Source organism: Alternaria burnsii (assembly GCF_013036055.1).
Source record: "Alternaria burnsii strain CBS107.38 chromosome Unknown 712, whole genome shotgun sequence".
NCBI classification, from domain to species: Eukaryota; Fungi; Ascomycota; class Dothideomycetes; order Pleosporales; family Pleosporaceae; genus Alternaria; species Alternaria burnsii.
The window spans coordinates 1-19,493 of record NW_024066134.1 but is presented as its reverse complement, the minus strand read 5'-3'; the positions used below and the strand labels follow the sequence as shown (position 1 = coordinate 19,493).

General features: G+C 52.0%; 7 protein-coding genes across 7 annotated transcripts; all 7 read left to right on the top strand.

Annotated features, from left to right (window-relative positions):
- Positions 1-1,959: 1,959 nt before the first annotated feature.
- GT037_011066 (kinetochore protein nuf2) lies at positions 1,960-3,441 on the top strand (the record flags this gene model as incomplete). The annotated part of the gene is made up of 3 exons (XM_038936113.1): positions 1,960-2,052; positions 2,101-2,364; positions 2,413-3,441. 3 exons carry the CDS (start codon positions 1,960-1,962, stop codon positions 3,439-3,441), a joined length of 1,386 nt encoding a protein of 461 aa, XP_038781159.1.
- A 1,264-nt stretch (positions 3,442-4,705) lies between these two features.
- On the top strand, positions 4,706-6,453 carry GT037_011065 (homocitrate synthase; the record flags this gene model as incomplete). Its single annotated transcript, XM_038936112.1, has 5 exons — positions 4,706-4,889; positions 4,990-5,088; positions 5,148-5,218; positions 5,279-5,908; positions 5,974-6,453. 5 exons carry the CDS (start codon positions 4,706-4,708, stop codon positions 6,451-6,453), a joined length of 1,464 nt encoding a protein of 487 aa, XP_038781158.1.
- A 434-nt stretch (positions 6,454-6,887) lies between these two features.
- Positions 6,888-7,790, top strand: GT037_011064 (isopentenyl-diphosphate delta-isomerase 1; the record flags this gene model as incomplete). Its single annotated transcript, XM_038936111.1, has 3 exons — positions 6,888-7,113; positions 7,165-7,503; positions 7,558-7,790. 3 exons carry the CDS (start codon positions 6,888-6,890, stop codon positions 7,788-7,790), a joined length of 798 nt encoding a protein of 265 aa, XP_038781157.1.
- Positions 7,791-9,494: 1,704 nt separating this feature from the next.
- GT037_011063 (n-acetyltransferase protein) lies at positions 9,495-10,382 on the top strand (the record flags this gene model as incomplete). Its single annotated transcript, XM_038936110.1, has 2 exons — positions 9,495-9,898; positions 9,950-10,382. 2 exons carry the CDS (start codon positions 9,495-9,497, stop codon positions 10,380-10,382), a joined length of 837 nt encoding a protein of 278 aa, XP_038781156.1.
- A 1,054-nt stretch (positions 10,383-11,436) lies between these two features.
- Positions 11,437-12,828, top strand: GT037_011062 (uncharacterized protein; the record flags this gene model as incomplete). Its single annotated transcript, XM_038936109.1, has 1 exon — positions 11,437-12,828. One exon carries the CDS (start codon positions 11,437-11,439, stop codon positions 12,826-12,828), a length of 1,392 nt encoding a protein of 463 aa, XP_038781155.1.
- A 616-nt stretch (positions 12,829-13,444) lies between these two features.
- GT037_011061 (c-8 sterol isomerase) lies at positions 13,445-14,188 on the top strand (the record flags this gene model as incomplete). The annotated part of the gene is made up of 2 exons (XM_038936108.1): positions 13,445-14,000; positions 14,094-14,188. The coding sequence occupies 2 exons, from the start codon at positions 13,445-13,447 to the stop codon at positions 14,186-14,188; spliced, it is 651 nt and encodes a 216-aa protein (XP_038781154.1).
- A 1,830-nt stretch (positions 14,189-16,018) lies between these two features.
- On the top strand, positions 16,019-17,802 carry GT037_011060 (glycoside hydrolase family 79 protein; the record flags this gene model as incomplete). The annotated part of the gene is made up of 2 exons (XM_038936107.1): positions 16,019-16,835; positions 16,889-17,802. 2 exons carry the CDS (start codon positions 16,019-16,021, stop codon positions 17,800-17,802), a joined length of 1,731 nt encoding a protein of 576 aa, XP_038781153.1.
- Between the last annotated feature and the right edge of the window lie 1,691 nt (positions 17,803-19,493).

Here is a 19,493-nt window from a genome sequence, read left to right as displayed (position 1 = left end):
CTAACGGTCCTTCCAAGACTCTCAGGCCGTGAAACCACCTAGGCGTGGCAAGCTCGTGTTTCAAGTGCACGATGCTGTGTTTTGTCCTATCTTGCCTCGTTTGTATCTTCGTACAGCCTGTTGCAATATCTGCACTTGGTTCCGCTTCTTGTGTCATTGGTATTCCGCACCACCTGTGGACGTCTGGAACATATTTGCAGGGACCGAAAAACGTCACAGCTACGTCTAGCATGCAGGTTTCCCTTGTCTGGGGAAACGCATAGCGTGCCGTAGCCTAAAACCATACGCTTGCACGTGTCCAGATCCAACACTATCGAGAGATCGGCGCCTAACAATGAGGCTAAACTTACCTACTTGACGTTCTCGCAAGTCAACCAAGCGGTTCGAGCACGAAACGCACTACCAGACTTCAAAAATAGGGTGGGTGTCATCAATTTTTGGTCCATCGCATCCATCGTCCACGATAGGAAGGTTTGGACGATATATCTGATTAAGATCTTAGCAGATGCAGGAAAGGCATTAGCTAGGCCTCTGGTACCGAGATCTGACTCCACCCCACCTTTGGAGTTGACCCCAATGGAACATGGCCAATCGAGTTGGACCTTCTGCGATCCTGAGCCGTGTAGACATATTCACCACAGTCGGAACCTTGCACGTAACATAGCAGCTACGACAGTCAGGTAATACTCGTTTGCATGGACGCTGTGGAAGCTCCGTAGCTCGCGAGAGGTTGGCTCCACGCACAAATAACAATGGGCATTTAGCTACCCCACCAACCATGCGAAACAAAACATGCCAGCACGGTAGTAACAAGCTTGAAACCGTACGAGTGCATCGCCTGAAGAAAGCTCATATGGTGGTTGGTGTGCGCGCACCATGAATTGAGGAGGCAACCTTCATCTCGCCAGACTTGCGTCCTGGAGGCCTCATTTCCTGCTTATTTCGATACGAATTCTGATACTTGCTTGCCCTTTGCTTACCTGGAGAAAGTTTCCTCTATCTTTTATCCAGAATCAGTACAGTCTTCAACCCGGCTTTGAATCCAGTATCCCCGAGTACGGTTATTTGGTTCTGGTATTGACATCTGCGCTCATGCTTTTACGTGGAGATGTATCAATACACAAAACATTGCAACTGTGTGTGTCCATCACTCCGACATACGTGAGTCTTTACATATCGGAAAGTTTTGTGTATGATTTTATGTCTCCAATGAGACTGCGAGCTCGTAGCCTAAATCTGACCTGGGCAACCTTATATTGTGTACTCGTCAATCCAAACTTTACAAGATATTTGCCATGTAAGATGTCTGACCGTCGCTCATTACATCTCGAGTATTGCAGTTACCTCGTACATTGCCTCGAGTAATGAGAATGTAGACAATCTCAGGTCTGTTTCACACACGAACAGGTGTTGCGCTTGTCCATGGAGAGTCGGGTTGCCCGCAAAAACTTCGATATTCGTCCTGCATCAGTTCTTTCGCACTCGTTCAGTTTGCATAAGAAAGAATGAGTACTTGGTGAATATTGAAGAAGACTAGAGAGCCATGATCTGCTCACTTGCGGTCCTATCTGCTGTGTGGGCATCATTCCCATCAGACCAATCAGGCTTGATAATCAGCGTTTTCTATTGGCTAGATGTTCAGAAGCAGGAAAGGCGAATGTTTTGCATCGTACGTCCATAGAAGTGGAGACGCGTATAGCGGCTACGGGCATTGCTTATCTTGTACAAACTGATGGAGAATGTGTGAGCTGTCGGTGGAGTTATGGATCGATGCGCTGTTACGCGATACTGTATCCGGAAGGGCGGCACCCGAGGTCGCTCCTTCTATGCCAACAAACTGCTGGACCCTGTAAACAAACACCGCCCACCGCCTGAACAATACCACCCCACGATAGCGAACAGCCCTACGCTACACGACTAAGACACTCACATCCGACTGAGATTGCGCAATAATCCAATATGTCTTACAACGGGCGCATGAGTATGGCGCGAACGACTCAGCACAACCAACGTGCGCCGCCCGTCAACGAACACGACGCATTTATGACTCTGGTATGGGCGCAGATTTCGCTCAAAGTTGCACATTACTGACGGATATAGCCCGATCATGAAATTGCAGGCTGCATCTCGGACATCGGAATTCAGTTTTCCGTCTCAGATCTACAGAAGCCGAATCCCCAAATCATCCAGAAGGTCTTCGAATGGCTCGCCGAGCTACTCATGAACACAACACGCGAAGTTGTTGCGCCGGCCATGCGCGCTGCCGCCGAAGACATGTGTGGTGGCGACGCGGAGAGGCTCTATACAAGCGACACAAGGGACCTGATGGCTTTTTTTGTCATCCTGAGGAAACTTCTTCGCGAAGTGAGTGCCTCTGAATTCGGGCCTTCCTGCCAGTACTAACGAGCTCAGTGCGGCATTCACGACTTCACTTTCAACGACCTTTACAAGCCTACCCACGGTCGCCTAGTCAAGATCTTCTCTTACATGATTAATTTCATCCGCTTCCGGGAGTCACAAACCGAGATCATAGATGAGCACTTTAACAAGGCGGAGCGCACGAAACTACGAATCGAACAACTATATGATGACAAGCAGGCAAAGGAAATGCAATTGGCCGAGCTTGAGCGCAACCGTGCGGCGACACAAAGGCTCATGCAAGAGAAGGAAAAGCGCAACAACGAGCTCAAGAGCAGGCTGCTGGAGCTGAAGAGGGGTCAAGAGGCGGTTGCAGAGAAACTCGAGCGTGCTAAAGCCGAGCAAGATAGGCTGAAGAAGCTCTTGCAGCAGAGGGTCGAGAACAAGGAGAATGTGCAGCGCGAGGTTGTAAAACTGAAGCCTTACACACAACAGAGCCCGACAGCGCTGGAAGAATCACTGCGAGACCTAAGCGACCGCCTCACTGGAGACAAGACCCAGATCGACATGCTAGACCGTCGTGCTCGAGCCCTTCAAACGTCTACTGACTCCTTCGCTGTAGTTGCGACTGATGTTACTTCGTGTACACGACTACTCACAGATGTACAAGCCGATCTATCACGCGAGGAGGAGGAGTTGGCAAAGGCATCAAGACACCGAGACGCATTGGCAGATCGAAGCAACAACGTCCGGGATGTCGAACGACAAGAGCGTCTCCTCCAGAAGCAGCTAGGCAACATCAACGCACGAACCGGCAAACTCAAGACCAAGGGCGACGAGGAGGCGGAACGTGCGCGTAAGCGGATGGAGGAGCTACGAGAGACGCACGCGAAGCTGACCGAGGAGCGAGGGGAGAAAGGGCGTGAAATGGAGAGGAGGCGAGTACGCATCGAGCAGACGGAAAAGAAGATGGCTGAACTCAAGGACAACATTGAGAACGAGGTGCACGCTGCCCATGATGAGTACCTCAAGATGGAGAGCCACATCAAGCTTTATATCACGGAGATGGAGCAGAGCATCTAGGGTCGTTGTTGTCACGTTCAATCAGCTTACGTTGGCGTTTGGAATCTTTTTGATGATACCAGGTTGCAGGGCTTGTGATACCATGTAGTTCTGATTTGATTACTGTTCTGTCTTGCCATTTTACGGTGCATTTGATATTCAGACCTCCCTTGTAACTTGCAGTCTTCCAAACCCATCATCATGAAAGCTACCAAGGTGCATGACCTAAACACAACGCAGGTCATGGGTCCATCACAGGTCGCTAGGGTTAGCACGGGTAATGTAGGCGGAGAATAAGTATAGATCAGGGTCTTTGCTATGTCCGATGCACCACGTCGAACGGAAGTACCTGCATATGACCCTGAGAACGACCAGCTTATCTCGAAGCTACGCGGGATGGAAGCAATAGAGTAGCACGTTAGGCTTTGAGCTTGTGCTAGGGCTCAGAAAAGAACTTGAACGTCTGATCTTACAGCTTGAGACATATGGCTCTTTTTATCTTGCACGGCTATTGAAGTGTTTCTACCTAATTGGTATGTACGTACCCTGAGGTCGTACCACGGGACTGGAAACCAGGGACGACCCGTACCGTGCTACATAGACCATGCATAGAGTTCCGGTCATGACTACCACTCTGGCACAGGCCTCTTGGTACATACGACTTGTCTGACTCAAAGCGGGGTTGTGTGACACTTACTGGCGAAAGACTGTATATGCTTATCGTAAGGGATGAAAATCTTTTCTAGACAGACTCATGTGTAGCGACCCACCGCTGTACTTTGTTTTTTGCATTTGTGACTGCACATGTTGGAAGATGCTAAACGTTGAGTGTGTCTTGGTATCGCGTGCAGCAAGTCCGCGGCCAATATCACCACCGAGCCTGGGTAACGAGGCGGTGAGGTGGATCGCCAATGGCATGGTCTGCGTGCAGATGCTCGTTGCTTGACCCAGGATAGGCATCCAGTCTGGAGCCTCGGCCGCACTTTCTCCAGGTTTGTGGAGAGCAAACAGATTGAGAGCGGAAAAACGAAGTCTACTCCGCCTTGTGTGCATCAAAGCAGAGTCATCTCGTTGGCCGCCGCCAAACGGCAACCCCACATGCGAACGAAGGCGGCTAGCGCAGAGCTACAGACCCGATCCCGGCCCTGCGCTTTCATCATCGCTCTTCGCAGCAGATTTTTGTCCTTCTTGACTCACCTTGGAATTGATTGCCCAGCATTCAAATACCGCCCTTCATCCACCATCCCTCCTACCTCCTCATTCCCATCCACATCAATTGCCCAACATGTGTCCTCAACCCGAAGAAACACCTGCTACCAACGGCCATAGCAATGGCACCAACGGCGCCAACGGCAACAAGGAAGGCTTCACAGGCGTTCAGACCAGACAGAACCCTCACCCTTCGCACAAGAGCCCATACGCGCCCGTTGGCGACTTCTTGTCAAATGTCGGCCGATTCAAGATTATCGGTACGTCATAACGCCTATCTCGAGCGTTATCGGATGCGCACTCGCGCCGACTGAAGTTTTACTATTGGCAGTCGAAAATAATGCTAACTTGCCTGTGCAGAGAGCACACTGAGAGAGGGTGAGCAATTCGCCAACGCCTACTTCGATCTCGAGGCCAAGATCAAGATTGCCAAAGCTCTGGACAACTTTGGTGTTGACTGTACGGCTACCCTCCGCGGCACTTGGCGCGAAGCTTTCAGAAGCTGACCACAAATCTAGACATTGAAGTTACCAGCCCTGCTGCCTCTGAGCAGTCAAGAAGGGACTGTGAAGCTCTTTGCAAGCTCGGAGTACGTAATTTTTTTCTCGCCCTGTTTTGGCGGTGAGGACGCAATCTGACAACGTGCCAGTTGAAAGCCAAGATCCTTACTCACGTACGATGCCACATGGACGATGCCCGAATCGCTGTCGAGACTGGTGTCGATGGTCTCGATGTCGTCATCGGAACCTCGGCGTACCTCCGCGAGCACAGCCACGGCAAGGACATGACATACATCAAAAACACGGCGCTCGAGGTCATCGAGTTCGTCAAGAGCAAGGGCAAGGAGATCCGATTCAGCTCTGAGGACTCGTTCCGTTCAGACCTCGTCGACCTTCTGTCCATTTACAGCGCTGTCGACAAGGTTGGCGTCGACCGTGTTGGTATCGCTGATACCGTTGGTTGCGCATCTCCTCGTCAGGTCTACGACCTCGTACGAACTCTTCGTGGTGTCGTTTCTTGCGACATTGAGACACATTTCCACAACGATTCTGGCTGCGCCATTGCGAACGCTTTCTGCGCGCTAGAGGCTGGTGCCACTCACATCGATACCTCCGTACTCGGTATTGGTGAGCGTAATGGAATCACCCCTCTTGGAGGTCTCATGGCCCGCATGATCGTTGCGGACCGCGAATACGTCACCAGCAAGTACAACATCAAGGCTCTCAAGGAGGTTGAGGACCTGGTCGCCGATCTTGTTGAGGTCAACATTCCCTTCAACGTAAGTGCCAGTTCTGCTACTAGGCAGCAGTGAAGACTTGGCAGATCATGTACTAACTTGAGCAGAACTACATTACCGGATTCTGTGCTTTCACCCACAAGGCTGGTATCCACGCCAAGGCCATCCTCAACAACCCTTCTACATACGAGATTATCAACCCTCAGGATTTCGGCATGTCCCGATACGTACACTTTGCCAGCAGGCTTACTGGATGGAACGCGATCAAGAGCCGTGCTGAGCAGCTTGGCTTGAAGATGACGGACGCGCAGTACAAGGAGTGCACTTCCAAGATCAAGGCTATTGCAGACATCCGCAAGATTGCTCTTGACGACACCGACTCAATCATCCGTACCTACCACAACAACCTTCACGCTAAGGAGGAGGTACCCCTTCTTCCTGGTATGACTGAGGAAGAGAAGAAGAAGTTTGCTCAGGCTGAGGCCGAGCTGAACGGCGTCTCAGAGAAGCGGGAGCTTGACGCTACCGCCGATGCACAGGCCGAGGTGCCTGTTGCCAAGAAGAACAAGACTGCCACTGTGGCTTAAGCGCCAGACGCTTTGTATATACTGGACTTTTGGAGTTGGTTGATTTCTCTACTGTTATCAGGGGTTTGTCTTTTTGAGCATATTCGCATGTCTTCCGGTTACGGAAAAGTTTCTGAGTTATTGATACCTGGATCGAAAAGCCCAATGGCTTCGGCAAAGTGTATAGCATGATGAGCAACGGTCAAAACTAGACAATAAGACAAAAGCGCTTGCAAACAAAAACTTTTGTTACGGTGATGGGGTGCGTTGCTCATTGCCACATGCATACTGGCGAACTGCCAGTTGACCCAGACCGCCGCGGAGGCGGAACCCTGCATGGGGGACAGGGGCGCGTGCTCGCTTTGTTCAATACCCCCCGACCGCCCCTCCTACTCCTCGGGACATATTTTCTACGCCTCAATCTCCCTCGCCTGCACGCGTGTCGGTTCGCAACCATGAGCACCATCGAGACTGTCACTCAGCACCCTGAGATCACGGCGGAGAACGTGCTGCGCCTCTTCCCCGAAGTAAACACCACCCTCATCGGAGGATCGCACAACTCGGCCACGAGCGACAATGCGCTCCAGGGCTACGACGAGGAGCAGATACGGCTGATGGACGAGGTGTGCATCGTGCTGGACAACAACGACATCCCGATTGGCAGTGCGACCAAGAAGCTATGTGAGTGGCTACAGCGCGATTCGTCAATTGGCCGGTACTGACATGTTGCAGGTCATTTGATGGAGAACATCGATCGAGGCCTCCTTCACCGTGCATTCTCCGTCTTCCTCTTCGACTCCCAGAACCGTCTCCTTCTTCAGCAGCGCGCGACCGAGAAGATTACATTCCCGGACATGTGGACAAACACATGCTGTTCGCACCCGCTAGGCATACCAGGAGAGACTGGCGTTGGTCTGCAAGAATCGATCCAGGGCGTGCGTCGCGCAGCAGTGCGCAAGCTGGACCATGAACTGGGCATCAAGGCCGAACAAGTGCCTATAGACGATTTCAAATTCCTCACCCGGATACACTACAAGTCGCCTAGTGACGGCAAGTGGGGCGAGCATGAGAGTAAGTTGTGCTACTGACTCTTGGATACGTGGACGGGTACTTACGAACCATTAGTTGACTATATCCTATTCATGAAGGCCGATGTGGACCTGAATGTCAACCCCAACGAGGCCCGCGATTCAAGATGGGTGTCCCAGGAGGACCTCAAGACCATGTTCCAGGACAAGTCGCTCAAGTTCACGCCGTGGTTCAAGCTCATCTGCGAAAGCATGCTTTTCGAATGGTGGGACCACCTCGATTCTGGTTTGGACAAGTACATGGGAGAGACAGAGATTCGTCGCATGTAAAAAGCATGGACAAGCTTTCCCAACGACATGAAGAGCACCGTAATATGTGCATCGATTCCTTGGATGCTATTCGAGCGTACCGGCTTCCAGATCCTTGGCCTAGATTACCCCATTCCCGAAAGTGAGGCGGTACGTGCATGCAGGCTCGGCCTCCTTAGATACCACAACTGCCATTTAATCCAGTCATTGACCATTGAATCATTCCCCACGCCCACTAGTCGTCGTGGCTTTATCGTGCGCGCATCAAGGTCCGCTTCTCTCCTATCATTGTATTCTAATAACATGGCGTGACAGTTGATCCAGCCTAGCCCCGCCTACCGCATATCTCCAGCTGATAGATTAGTAGCATCCGAGCCAGACGCAGACAATCATGTAGCGGAAGTATTTCGGGTGTTTGCTTTATCATTAGCTACCAGAGAGCGTAGGCCTAATGCTGGTGTTACTTTTGCGCTTACCTGTTCTGAGGAGGTACAACCGAGGTGTGCAACGCAACCCTTCCTCTCCACCCCACAGTTTCCCGCCAGGCGTCCGATGTCAGCCCGGTACTCTCTGCCTTGACTCTCTATCGCCGAGTGTAGTTCGCAAGCAAGCAGCGAGTTGTAACGCCAAACGATTAGCAAGCAAGCCATAGGGCAACGTCTACGTTGAGCCGCTTCGGCCCGACACCAAGTCGAAGGTCACAGGACGAATGAGAAGGACACTCGCATGCGTAACAGCCTAAGTGGTTGGTCCGAAGATAGCTCCCGTGTTGAGCTACATCTGTGAAGCATGACCTTTACCTCCACCTGGCGGCGCTTGGTGCGCTGATCGTGCAGGGTGGATGGAGGTATATCAAACTCCCAACTTCCCATCTCTGACTCCACCACAAAGACACACAAGCCTTAAATCTGGCGCAGGGTGCCGACCGTCAGCTTGCGCTCACCTCACGTCACTAGCCACTGCACCCCCACGCCATACGCAACCCGCTGCAGCCGACCTCCGTTCGCGATCCTTCATAAGACGCCCGCTGCTGCTCGACATCAGCCAAGCATCGTACTGCAGTGCTGCCACTGGTCTTGTGACAAAGCTGCCAGCGAGTCAAAAAGCAAAGTCCAAACTCTAAGCAGTCGTACATCAACAGGCACCGTCCACACACACACACACACACACACATAAAGGTTGGCACATCGTTCACCCAAGGCGCATATTATCGACGCAAAACTACTTCATCGGACTGACACGCTACGTCTGTCGAGCCTAAAATCAAGAGGGAGCTCATCTAGCCTCTTACATTGATGTCGGTAGATCTACGTCAAGCCTTCACTTCATTACGCTACCCATCTCGAGTCGATACCGTCTCGAGATCGCAGCTCTCCAGAGTTCACACGGGAGATCTTAATCGTCCGGCTAAAACGTAAACACCAAGCGAAGTCAGAAAAGGTATACTACATGGCAGGCAATCGACGGTCACGGCTCCTGCTCAGCCCACGACGACCCATTGCCACAACCAGACTAATCACAATCTAGTCGTGTTGTTTGAACTCTAGGTGCTCATCTAGATATACCGCAGTTCAAGTGACTAACCTCTCACCCCTTCGCCGAATCCTGTTCAAAGCCCTGCGGGGAACACCTCACGCTGGCGAATTCCACGACTGTCCCTATAACCAAACGAAGCGGCAGATCCCACTTAAATACTAGTAGAAGCTTGCGGTCAAAACTGCAATCATGGCGAAAACATTCTCTCCCGTTACGCCAGTCAGCTGTAATTACACAGTGGACACCAAGTCATCAACCTTGAAGTCTGCTAACATTAGGGTCAATGAGGTACCTGCTAGCTTCAGAATCCTGAAGCAAAAGACAAATGGTGCTGGCGCTACTGTTCTGCCTCCGCTCACCGACGGCGTCCGCGTCGTTACGGCTGCGGAGTACAAGCAGGCGGCTGAATGTCTGGCGCAAGCCTTTGGCCAGGATGATGTTGCCAGGTACTTCATTGACGTGCCTGATCGTGAGCACTGGACCGAAGAGCAGAAATGGGCATTGCATGTCGAAATACTTGAGTACATAACGTATGCTCACATTCTCAAGGGACTAGTGACTACGGTAGGCGACTTCGAAGCAGTCGCACTGTGGTAAGTTGTCGATGCTGTGAAGCTGGTATGGTTTGGAGCTCACGCACGTAGGATGCCGCCCGGCCAGAATATGGACGACTACCTGACGATTTTCCGCTCTGGCATGTGGCGCCTCAACTACCGTCTTTCCTCTGAAGGTAAACGCCGTTTCTTCGACGAATTCCTGCCCCTCCTCCACGACACTATGCATAGCGCGCTCGGTGAACGAGAGCATGACGCCTGGTACCTTGTTTACCTGGGTACCAAGCCCAGTGGCCGCGGCAAAGGTCATGCTCGCAAGCTTATTGAACATGTAACGAAGCTTGCAGACCGCGAGGGAAGACCGTGCTACCTGGAGTCAAGCAACGAGACGAACCCTCCGATCTACAGAAAGTTTGGCTTCGAGGAGACGAGAAGGATCAATCTGCAGAGGGGTGGTAGGAACATCCCGTTGGACATTATGGTTCGAGAGCCTGCCGGGATGGAGAAGAAGGGTGGTGCGTAGAAGGATGATAGAATGCTGATAGGAAGAGCACCATTTCAACATGCGTGTGTCTCGGAAGAACACGAGGTTCGTGTGATGGGCGATTGCAATATCCTTCAACAGGATCGTTATTGAGACAGGCGCGAGTCTATGTTTGTTAGCTACATTCGTTCAACTTGACCTAGGTAGATTATCGGATAACGCCGAAGTCAGCGGCGGTGATTGTTGCAACTTGATGTCATTGGCTATGGCGTGAACAGGCCGTGACGAATTGCTGATGAAGATTTGGACGACTGTTGAGCTCCCAACCCTCGTGGACCCGACTTTGTAGTTGGGATCAGGTCCTAACAGATGACCGAGCACACGATAAGCAATACACGTTTCACCTGCCATACGAGAGGCTCCCCAAAAAGGCCGTCAAGAGACGAAGTGCTGACGTTACGTTATGCGCCGCGGATCGCAATACATCGATAAGCCAAGCATGCATCCATGGGTTCGAGAGGCATGCCGATTATGGAAGATTGAAGATGAGAAGATTGGTTACATGAGAAATTGGCGGTGGAGCATGATAATCGCTGGGTGGGCAGTGCAACATTGACGACAAATTGCGGTGTCATGAAACGCGGCATTGTTGCCCAGTTGCCAAACATGCTACGCCCTTCATCTCCCTCCTGATCCGTTTGTGCCGAGTGTATACCTCTACCCCTTCGCCCACACCGTCGAGGCTGCGTGACTGTCTGCGCGAGTGTTCTCAGTGATTGTTCTCTAGCTTCATCTTTCCCGGCGGCGTAATCGATAAAAAAAGTGGTGTCTCCCCACTCGCGAATCCGCTTCTCAGTCCACTCGGCCGCATCCGCAGCGCTACCTAACGCACCCCGCAAGCCTCGCCCATTGCGCGCGTCGAGGGCCTGCAAAAGGTCATCGTGCAGCCTGCCAGCACATCTGCGCAGAAGAAAGGTTTTTGCTGGAGCCTGCCACTCGACCGACTCCACGTAACACGACACCACGCGCCCTCTTGCTCTCTCTCCTAGTTTTGTCTCGGCACCCTCGCTGCCTCACCTCCACTGTACTCACAATGGTCACCCAGCGCAGATACTCGGTCACGGGCCAGACGCCCCCGGACGATGCTGAAGCCATGAAGGCGCGCTCTCCCAAACTCCAGCCTCTTGATACTAGTGTGCAAACAACGCCGTGCGGCTACTGTGACGGCGCGCCGGAGCTGAGTACGAGCAGCGAGGATAGCGCCGCCAGCCAGCGGAGAGGACGCAACATGTCCCAAAAGGGTACCATTGTACGCACTTCGAGCAAACGATCTGCCACCCAGCTACCTTCGCCCAGCTCGCCCACGCACCAGCTGCCGCCCAAGATGCCGAGATACAGACTCAACGTGGACATAGACATAGGCTCCGATACAGACACGGACTCGGACGACGCCGACTTGCTGGGAGATGGGAGCGAGCACAGCGACTGCCACGGCTTCGAGAGCCAGGCCACTTCGTTTCCGTCAACTCCCGAGCACTCGCAACAGTACGGCGTATCGACTCTGCCCGATGCCACGCGTTTGGAAGGTCTGCAGCTGTATGCCGAGGAAAGACCCGACGACGATGAGCACATGGACGACTACGCGCTTTCCCCGTCCCATTCTAGAAACAACAGCCTCGACCGCATCCAGCTCCATGGGCCCAACGATGTGCACAAGGATTGGGCCGCACACATTGCCCTGCACCAAGAAAAGGCAGAGATTATTCATATGGAAGATATTCAGGCCACAGCAGTCCATGATATCGATACACTCTCTACCAATGACATGACCATGACGCCCGCACCACCCACCTTCGTTACACTGCCACCAGAAATCCGCCATCAGATCTACCGCAATTGTGAGAACCTCGTCATTGACAAACCCCTCGTATACTGCATCTCCACCTTTGACGGCCAGATGCAGCACGCTCTCGCCTCGGTATCCCGCCTCGTCCGCTCCGAAGCTCTCGCCATCTTCTACAGCTACAATCTGTGGGTCATCAAAGTCGAGTTCAAGATGATGTACGAGGCCTTTCAAGACTGGATCATCCGCCTGGGGGACGGCGCAGGGCTGCTAAGGCTGGTCAGCTTCTCGGTGCGTGGCTCGCTGTTCAAGCCCAGAAGGAGTCATACACAGAGTGTATTGATCCATGGACACCTTGTGCAGCTTGCTCCGGGCGTTATTGGGCCAGCGACGACACGAGAGGAACTGTATTGCCCACCGGACGGTGACGCCAGTTTCAAGATTGATCTCAGTGAAAAGTTTGCTGGTGGCAGGGTGCAGTTGGTGCGGAATGACGGCACGAGAGAGGCAGGTGAGCAAGCAAGAGCTCATCTGGGCAAGATGGTGGAGGTGCTCTGGGTGAAGAGAAAAGCGGGAACACTGAACGGCCAGGATTGGATTGACATGGTGGATGGCTTCATTACCTTCATCGGAGGCTGGTGATGTCTACAGGGACGACACTTCTTAATGTGCATATGGTGTTTGGACATATTGTTCGTGTGTAATCGCGTCTAGCATGATATTTACGACCTTCTGCATGGTTTATGGCGTTTTCAGGGACGGGAAAAGATTCTGACTCGGAGATAACATATATCGCATTTTTCAAATATTCACCCAAGAGTAATGGTGGGGATGGAAGAGGAGGTAATACTCTCAATGATGTAGGCAGCTTTGATTTGTAAAATCTATACCCATTTATCTTCACTCTTTTCTTCCTGTCCGCAAAGTAGATGACTAAAATACGCAACTGACTGCACAGTATAACCACCGTTTATTAGATGGGCCAAGATTGCTCCTTTCCACCCGGAACACGGGTATCCTCATAGCAGACAACAGGCCATCTTCCACATGAGCTGACGATCCGGGGTCCCGGACTTCTCCTATTCCGGCTGGCACGTGCGTTCTGATAATGAAGAAAATCCTCACGATCTTCATAAACTGCAGCGCAACGGAAACAAAAAAACAAACATCACCCTTCTTCGCAAAAGGTTCATAATCGAATCCGGTCGGCTTCTTCCTCACCTTATACATTCCTTACCGGAGGCAGCACCAAGCCAAGATGCGTATTCTCCTCGCGCTCGGCGCCATCCTTGGCGTCCTCACAACACTCATGTACAGCCTGGACTCGCACCTTGAGAAGTTCTACATCTTCACTCCTTCTCAACTTCACAGTCTCAGCCAGGAAGCCATTTCCCTCCATGGAAACGACACGGCTTCTGTCGTGTCCCATATTGTATCTACCCTCTCTGCAGCCCACGGTCCCCACATCAACCTGGACGAAGAATGGATCTTTAACAATGCGGGTGGTGCCATGGGCGCCATGTACATTATCCATGCGTCTATTACTGAGTATCTGATTGTCTTTGGAACGGCGATTGGAACCGAGGGTCATACGGGTCGGCATACGGCGGATGACTACTTTCACATCTTGAAGGGCGAGCAGCTGGCTTACAGGCCTGGAAAGGGCATTTACGAGGCCGAGGTATACCCTCAGGGAAGTGTGCATCATCTTACCAGGGGCGATGTTAAGCAGTATAAGATGGATAGTGGGTGCTTTGCGTTGGAGTATGCGAGGGGATGGATTCCGCCTATGCTTGGGTTTGGGTACGCCGACAGTAAGTTTGTCGACTCTTTTACCGTCTTTCTATCCTGTTATGTTATGGAGATGAAGACAGTACTTGGAGAGTGCATGGCTAACAGAATCGTAGCGTTCTCGAGTACATTGGACTTCCCGACACTCTGGAGGACCACTGTGGTCACTGGACGGGAGATGATTGGAAACTTGATGATGGGCAAGTTGTAAGAAGTAGAAGCTGTGAGTGGGGTGAGAAGGGGTGTGTGTGTGTGTGTGTGTGAGTGGGGTGAGAAGGGGTGTGTGTGTGTGTGTGTGTGTGTGTAGAGCTGAGCACTGCCGCGCTGTAAGATCGAATTCGGGAAAAGTGTCGCCCGTAATGATACTACCCCCATTAGAGATTACGGGCTGGTTCTACAGCAGATCACAATAAGCAAAAATGTATACCCATCAGCGGACAAGGAGCAATACGACGTCTGTATAGCATGCTTTCCCTGCATTGGATTGGCCCACGATATACTTTCGTCTGTCGGTGCTCTCCACCAAGCTATACGTCATACAATCAATGCCATGTCGGAACTACGGCATTGACATATTGGACAAAATTCTCTACAAGCAAGTTTCTTGATCAGATGGACGTAGCTCGATTGTGCTGAATCAGATGCGCATCATAGTCATGCGGTAGTAAGAGCTGTATTTTAGTAGTAGGCAAATGGCGGATCAGATAGTGCCTAATACGGGGAGTTTTGGCCGTGTCTTTGCAAGCGACGCCTCTCTGAACATCATGTGTTGTACATGTACCGTAATGGTGTAAGCTTACCTTTACAAAGGCCGCGACATCCGTTTTGCCTCCTGCAAGATGTACACCGAGTATGCACTCGAGTTCTTCAGCTCTTGTTTGAAGTCAGGGTTTCGGCATCAGACGGCAGCCAAGGCATCGTGGACAAGGGCGGACGAGAATGCCCGGTGGTCGTGTTCGAGACCTGGTGCTATTATAGGTGCAGAAAGCTAGATGATGGCAGGCGGTGCTAGTCACGTCAAACTTTGAGGCTAGCAAACGTGCTGTCAAAGAAAGTTTTCCCCTTTGCATCATCAAAAGGTAGGCGGGAGTGAAAGCAGCTACGAGTGTTACGAAGGGGCTGGGGTGGAGAGCTGGAAGAGGCTGGGCAATAAATCAAGCTCCCAGTAGCCTGCATGCGGTCTTGTCAACGGGCCAATGTGGACGCAGCGAACGGGAGCAGGGGTTGGGTAGTGTAGGCAGGACGGGCGGGCGGGAGAGAATATTGAATTGCGATTATCCAGACGCTGTGCGTCAGGGCCCTCAGTGCGTAGGAGGCGTACCGCGCGCTCCACGGTGGTCAAGGAGCCGCGAAGATGCACGGCGCTCAAGGGCCCATGACGAGGCCTGGTGCGAGGGTAAGACGGCACAGGATCGAGGAACGGACGATGATGCGGATTCGGGGCCATGGCGAAACAAGGCTTATTGAGCCTCCTGCCGCGGATCATTGTGGCTAAGGGTTTGGTAGCCGCTCAGATTGGCGTGGGTGCAGATCTGAGGCAGCCACCATAATTGGAACACGGAGTGTTGTCGGCAGTAGCTGACGCGTTTATCCTCTTTTTTTCCAGTGCAACGCGCAACGCTGCTGGATGGGTGAGGGCAGCAGTGTGGGATGTGATATTCAGCGGCCCACCTGCTGTCAGAGGTCGCGCGTCTCAGACCGGTTTGCTTGGTGTCGCAGCGTCCGGAAGCATGGCGGCTCGTGATGTCATGTGCTGTTGAGTCTGGCGCGTCGTCTCTGCCATCGCCCGGACCGGCGCCACTTTTGGCCCATTTAGTGACGCATGTCTGAAAGTGTTGACACTTCCTTGAACCCCGGTCGTCCTGCAAGCGTCCATTCATCATCGACCCTGGCTGCATGTCCCTCGCTCTCCGTTTCCTGTGATAACCTCCCCTGCGCTCGCTTTTACTGATTGCTAGTCTTGACTTCACTTTCCGCTGTTCTTGTTTTCTTCTTCGACTGTCTGCACTCGCTTGCGTCCGGACGGCTCCTATCAGCAGCCATGTTCCCCTCGTTATCCGCCAGCAGTCTAGCCATACTGTCGTTACCCGCCCTGCGCCTTGCCCTCGCCCAGTCCATCTCCATATCGCTAGGGAACAGCCCGCCCGATGGCGCCTCCGACTACCTCGACCCCTCGTATGCTGGCTTCGGCATTGAGCCCTCGAACCTCTTTTCCTTTACTGGCAAGGAGGAAACGAACCAATTCTCCGTCAAGCTGCTACAGAATCTCGCAGATTACTCGGGCGCGCCGCCGCATATCCGGTTAGGAGGAAACACGCAGGACTACATGGTGTTTGAGTCGAGCAACGAAAAATATGCCTGGATTTCAAACGAAGACTCGACGGCACAGGGCGCCATTGCCGCTGATTCTATGATCATTGGACCCAACTACTTTAAAGCGCTCGACCGCTTCCCCAAGGACACTCCCGTGACTTTCGGACTGAACATGGCATACATGGACGACGACTACCAAGACAAGATTGCTGCATTGGCTCAGGCCGCCGTCGATGGCATAAACAACGTCAAACTATACTCGTTTGAGGTTGGCAACGAGCCCGATTTGTGGCTACAGAACTCTTTCCGCTCTGCGCCTTGGGATGGACAGACATACACAAGCCAATGGTTAGACCGCTGCGAGGTCGTCTACGAGCGCGTGCTCAAGGCTGCTGGCCTACCGTCTTCCTTCTTCGAGGCTCCTGCGACCGCCTCCACCATCGGAACCACGTTTGAGATTGCGCAGCTTGTGGATGATGGCATTATGGAGGGCAGGAACGGTGATAACTTCCTGGCCACCTGGAACCAGCACGACTACTTCTACTGTATGCGATATCTCCATCAGTCCGCTCTCTTGTACTGTGCTAACATCAAGTAGTCATCGGAGTTACCCCAACCCCCCTCACCCTCGACGATCTCATGGATCTCGATGCTACTAACACACAATTCAAATACTGGGAGAAGCAGGTCGGAATTGCCCTCAACACAAAGCACCCCTACGTCTTGCGTGAGATGAGCTCCGTTGGTCCCATAGGCATGCCTGGTGTGAGTGACGCTTTTGGTGCTTCTCTCTGGACCCTCAACTTCTTCCTCTATGCAGCATCCATTGGCATCTCCTCGGTCCAGATGCACATGACCGATAACTCCAATGCCAGTGCCTGGGCGCCTATCCCTATCTATGGCCGTCAGAGCACATTCGTACGACCGCAGTACTACGCCCATGCCGCCGTCGCGCAGATTGTTGGCAACGGCAACGGAACCACACAGATTGCTGCTCTTTCTACAAGCAACGTAGGTGCCGCGTACGACGGCCGTATCCGTGCATACGCAGCCTACGCAAATGATAAGCTTCAAGCCGTCACCATGATCAACGCGAAGCAAGTCAATGCCTCTTCATCGGACAAGGGTAGCTTCACCTTCAACCTCAACCTCGGCTCTGCAAACGCCAACAAAGAAGTATACGTCTCTTACCTCACAGCCCCTGGCGCAGACTCACAGACAGGCGTCACATGGAACGGCATGAGCTACGACGACACCACTGGCGCGTCATCCGTTACTGAGAACACAGTCACAACTACCACAGCCGATGGCAACGGTAGAATCTCTGTTCCTGTCCGGGACAGCCAAGCTGTGGTGGCCAACATTGGTTTCCAATTAGGCAGTACCGCCGTTCTCAAGCCAGACGGCACGCAGTCGAAGAAGAGTAATGCCGCTTCGACCCCGATCGGTGGTGCCAACTATGCCATCTTGAGTGGTGTGTTGGCTATGATGGCGGCCTTCATCACCGCGTAATGGCAGGTGTAGCGAAACACATTTTCCTTTGTCAAACAACACAAGCATCATGGAACTGCATATGCATTACGACGGCGTTCTTTCTGCGGTAGAAGGCTTTTCATCCGTATCACTCATGTTCAGGATTTTTCCGCCTCATTGCTTCATTCGGAATTGGATTTATCGGTCAGGATTGGGAACCATTAATGACATGCGACACAGGAGAATTTCTCACTTTCGTCTTCTTTTTCGTTTGGAACAGGATAGGACAGGCGCGATGATGGCGCCTAGGAGTGTATATACACGGTCTTACATTGCGTCAGAGAAGTACATATTGTACCCGGTATCTAGATTTCAAATCTCTAGGGAGCAACTATCTGCTTGATACTTTTCAGTCACTACAATTGTTGCATATGTAAGAGCTGCTTAGCATTGCAAGTTAAGAATGACGGGCTATGCCGCAAATTCGCATATAGAACCATCAGAAGAATTGGATGCTAAGCTTTTCAGGCTTCCGGTTTTACCATGGCTTCGGAATCGAGAGTCTAGTGCGAACCGTTGCCCGTCCCGCTTTGCCGGACGCGAGTCGGTGGCGAGCATCGTGGGTGGCCCTGCATTTTGAATTTTTCCTCGGTAAGCTTGGGGCAAGGGATCGTTGCCACGCAGGGAAAGAGAGGCCTTGCTTTATGCAAGCTGAGGCAGGGAAAGTCGCCAGACAGATGTGATTAATGCAATCATAGTTTGAATACAGGTTATTGTTCGCATGTCTCAATTAGACGATGCGAAATACCTGTTTTGAGTGAAAGCGGATGTCGTATTGGCGAGCAGTGGTTTTGTTTGTCTCGAAAAAGATACTTCCACAACGTCGATATGAACCTGTGGAACCATCCGCAACCAAGCAAAGGCCGTTCAGCATGACTCTGTCACTGTTGAGCTGAGAATGTTCTCGAAGGTGTGCCCACGTCAAAGGCACGCCGAAGGGACGGTCGGCGAAATTTATATCAGCGGTATCCCACTCAACCCTGCTCAGACTTTCCTTCCCTTTCCGCGTGTCTGCCTCCAATGGATTGTAGGTCTGTGGGTCGAGCTCTGATAATTCGAGTGAAACACCATGGACGATGATAGCGGAGTCATCAAGTTCATCAAAGCGTGCTTCTGCAAGGAAGCCCTCAAATCTACCACCTAGTGAAACCTGGCTTTGTATGCTAATCCACGACCAGGTCGGCCATGCCGTATTGCGATATGGACCACGCGTGTTGGAGAATACTTTCCGCAGTAACTCGATAGTCAAATGGTCTTTTCATAGTCCCCAGTTATTCGTCCAATTCATAAGTTGTGAATAGTGAGCGATCAGGCCTGCTATTGCTGGGAGCCTGTCGCTGGGATAGGTAAGATTCCGAAGTGTATAATCGATGAGTATCTTGTCCCATCTTTTCAGAGCCAGCCAAGCTTGAAACGTCTTCGATGCTGTCATCTCAAGAGTATCGTCTTGATGAGGTTGATCCAACACTAGGCTCTCCTTTGCAACCGGGAACATAAGGGCCTTGAAGTGAGCTTCTAAGCCACCGTAGTTCAATTTACCTTCTGTCTCGAATTTGGAATTACACTTCCAAAATACGCTGGATCCAACACTAGGCTCTCCTTTGCAACCGGGAACATAAGGGCCTTGAAGTGAGCTTCTAAGCCACCGTAGTTCAATTTACCTTCTGTCT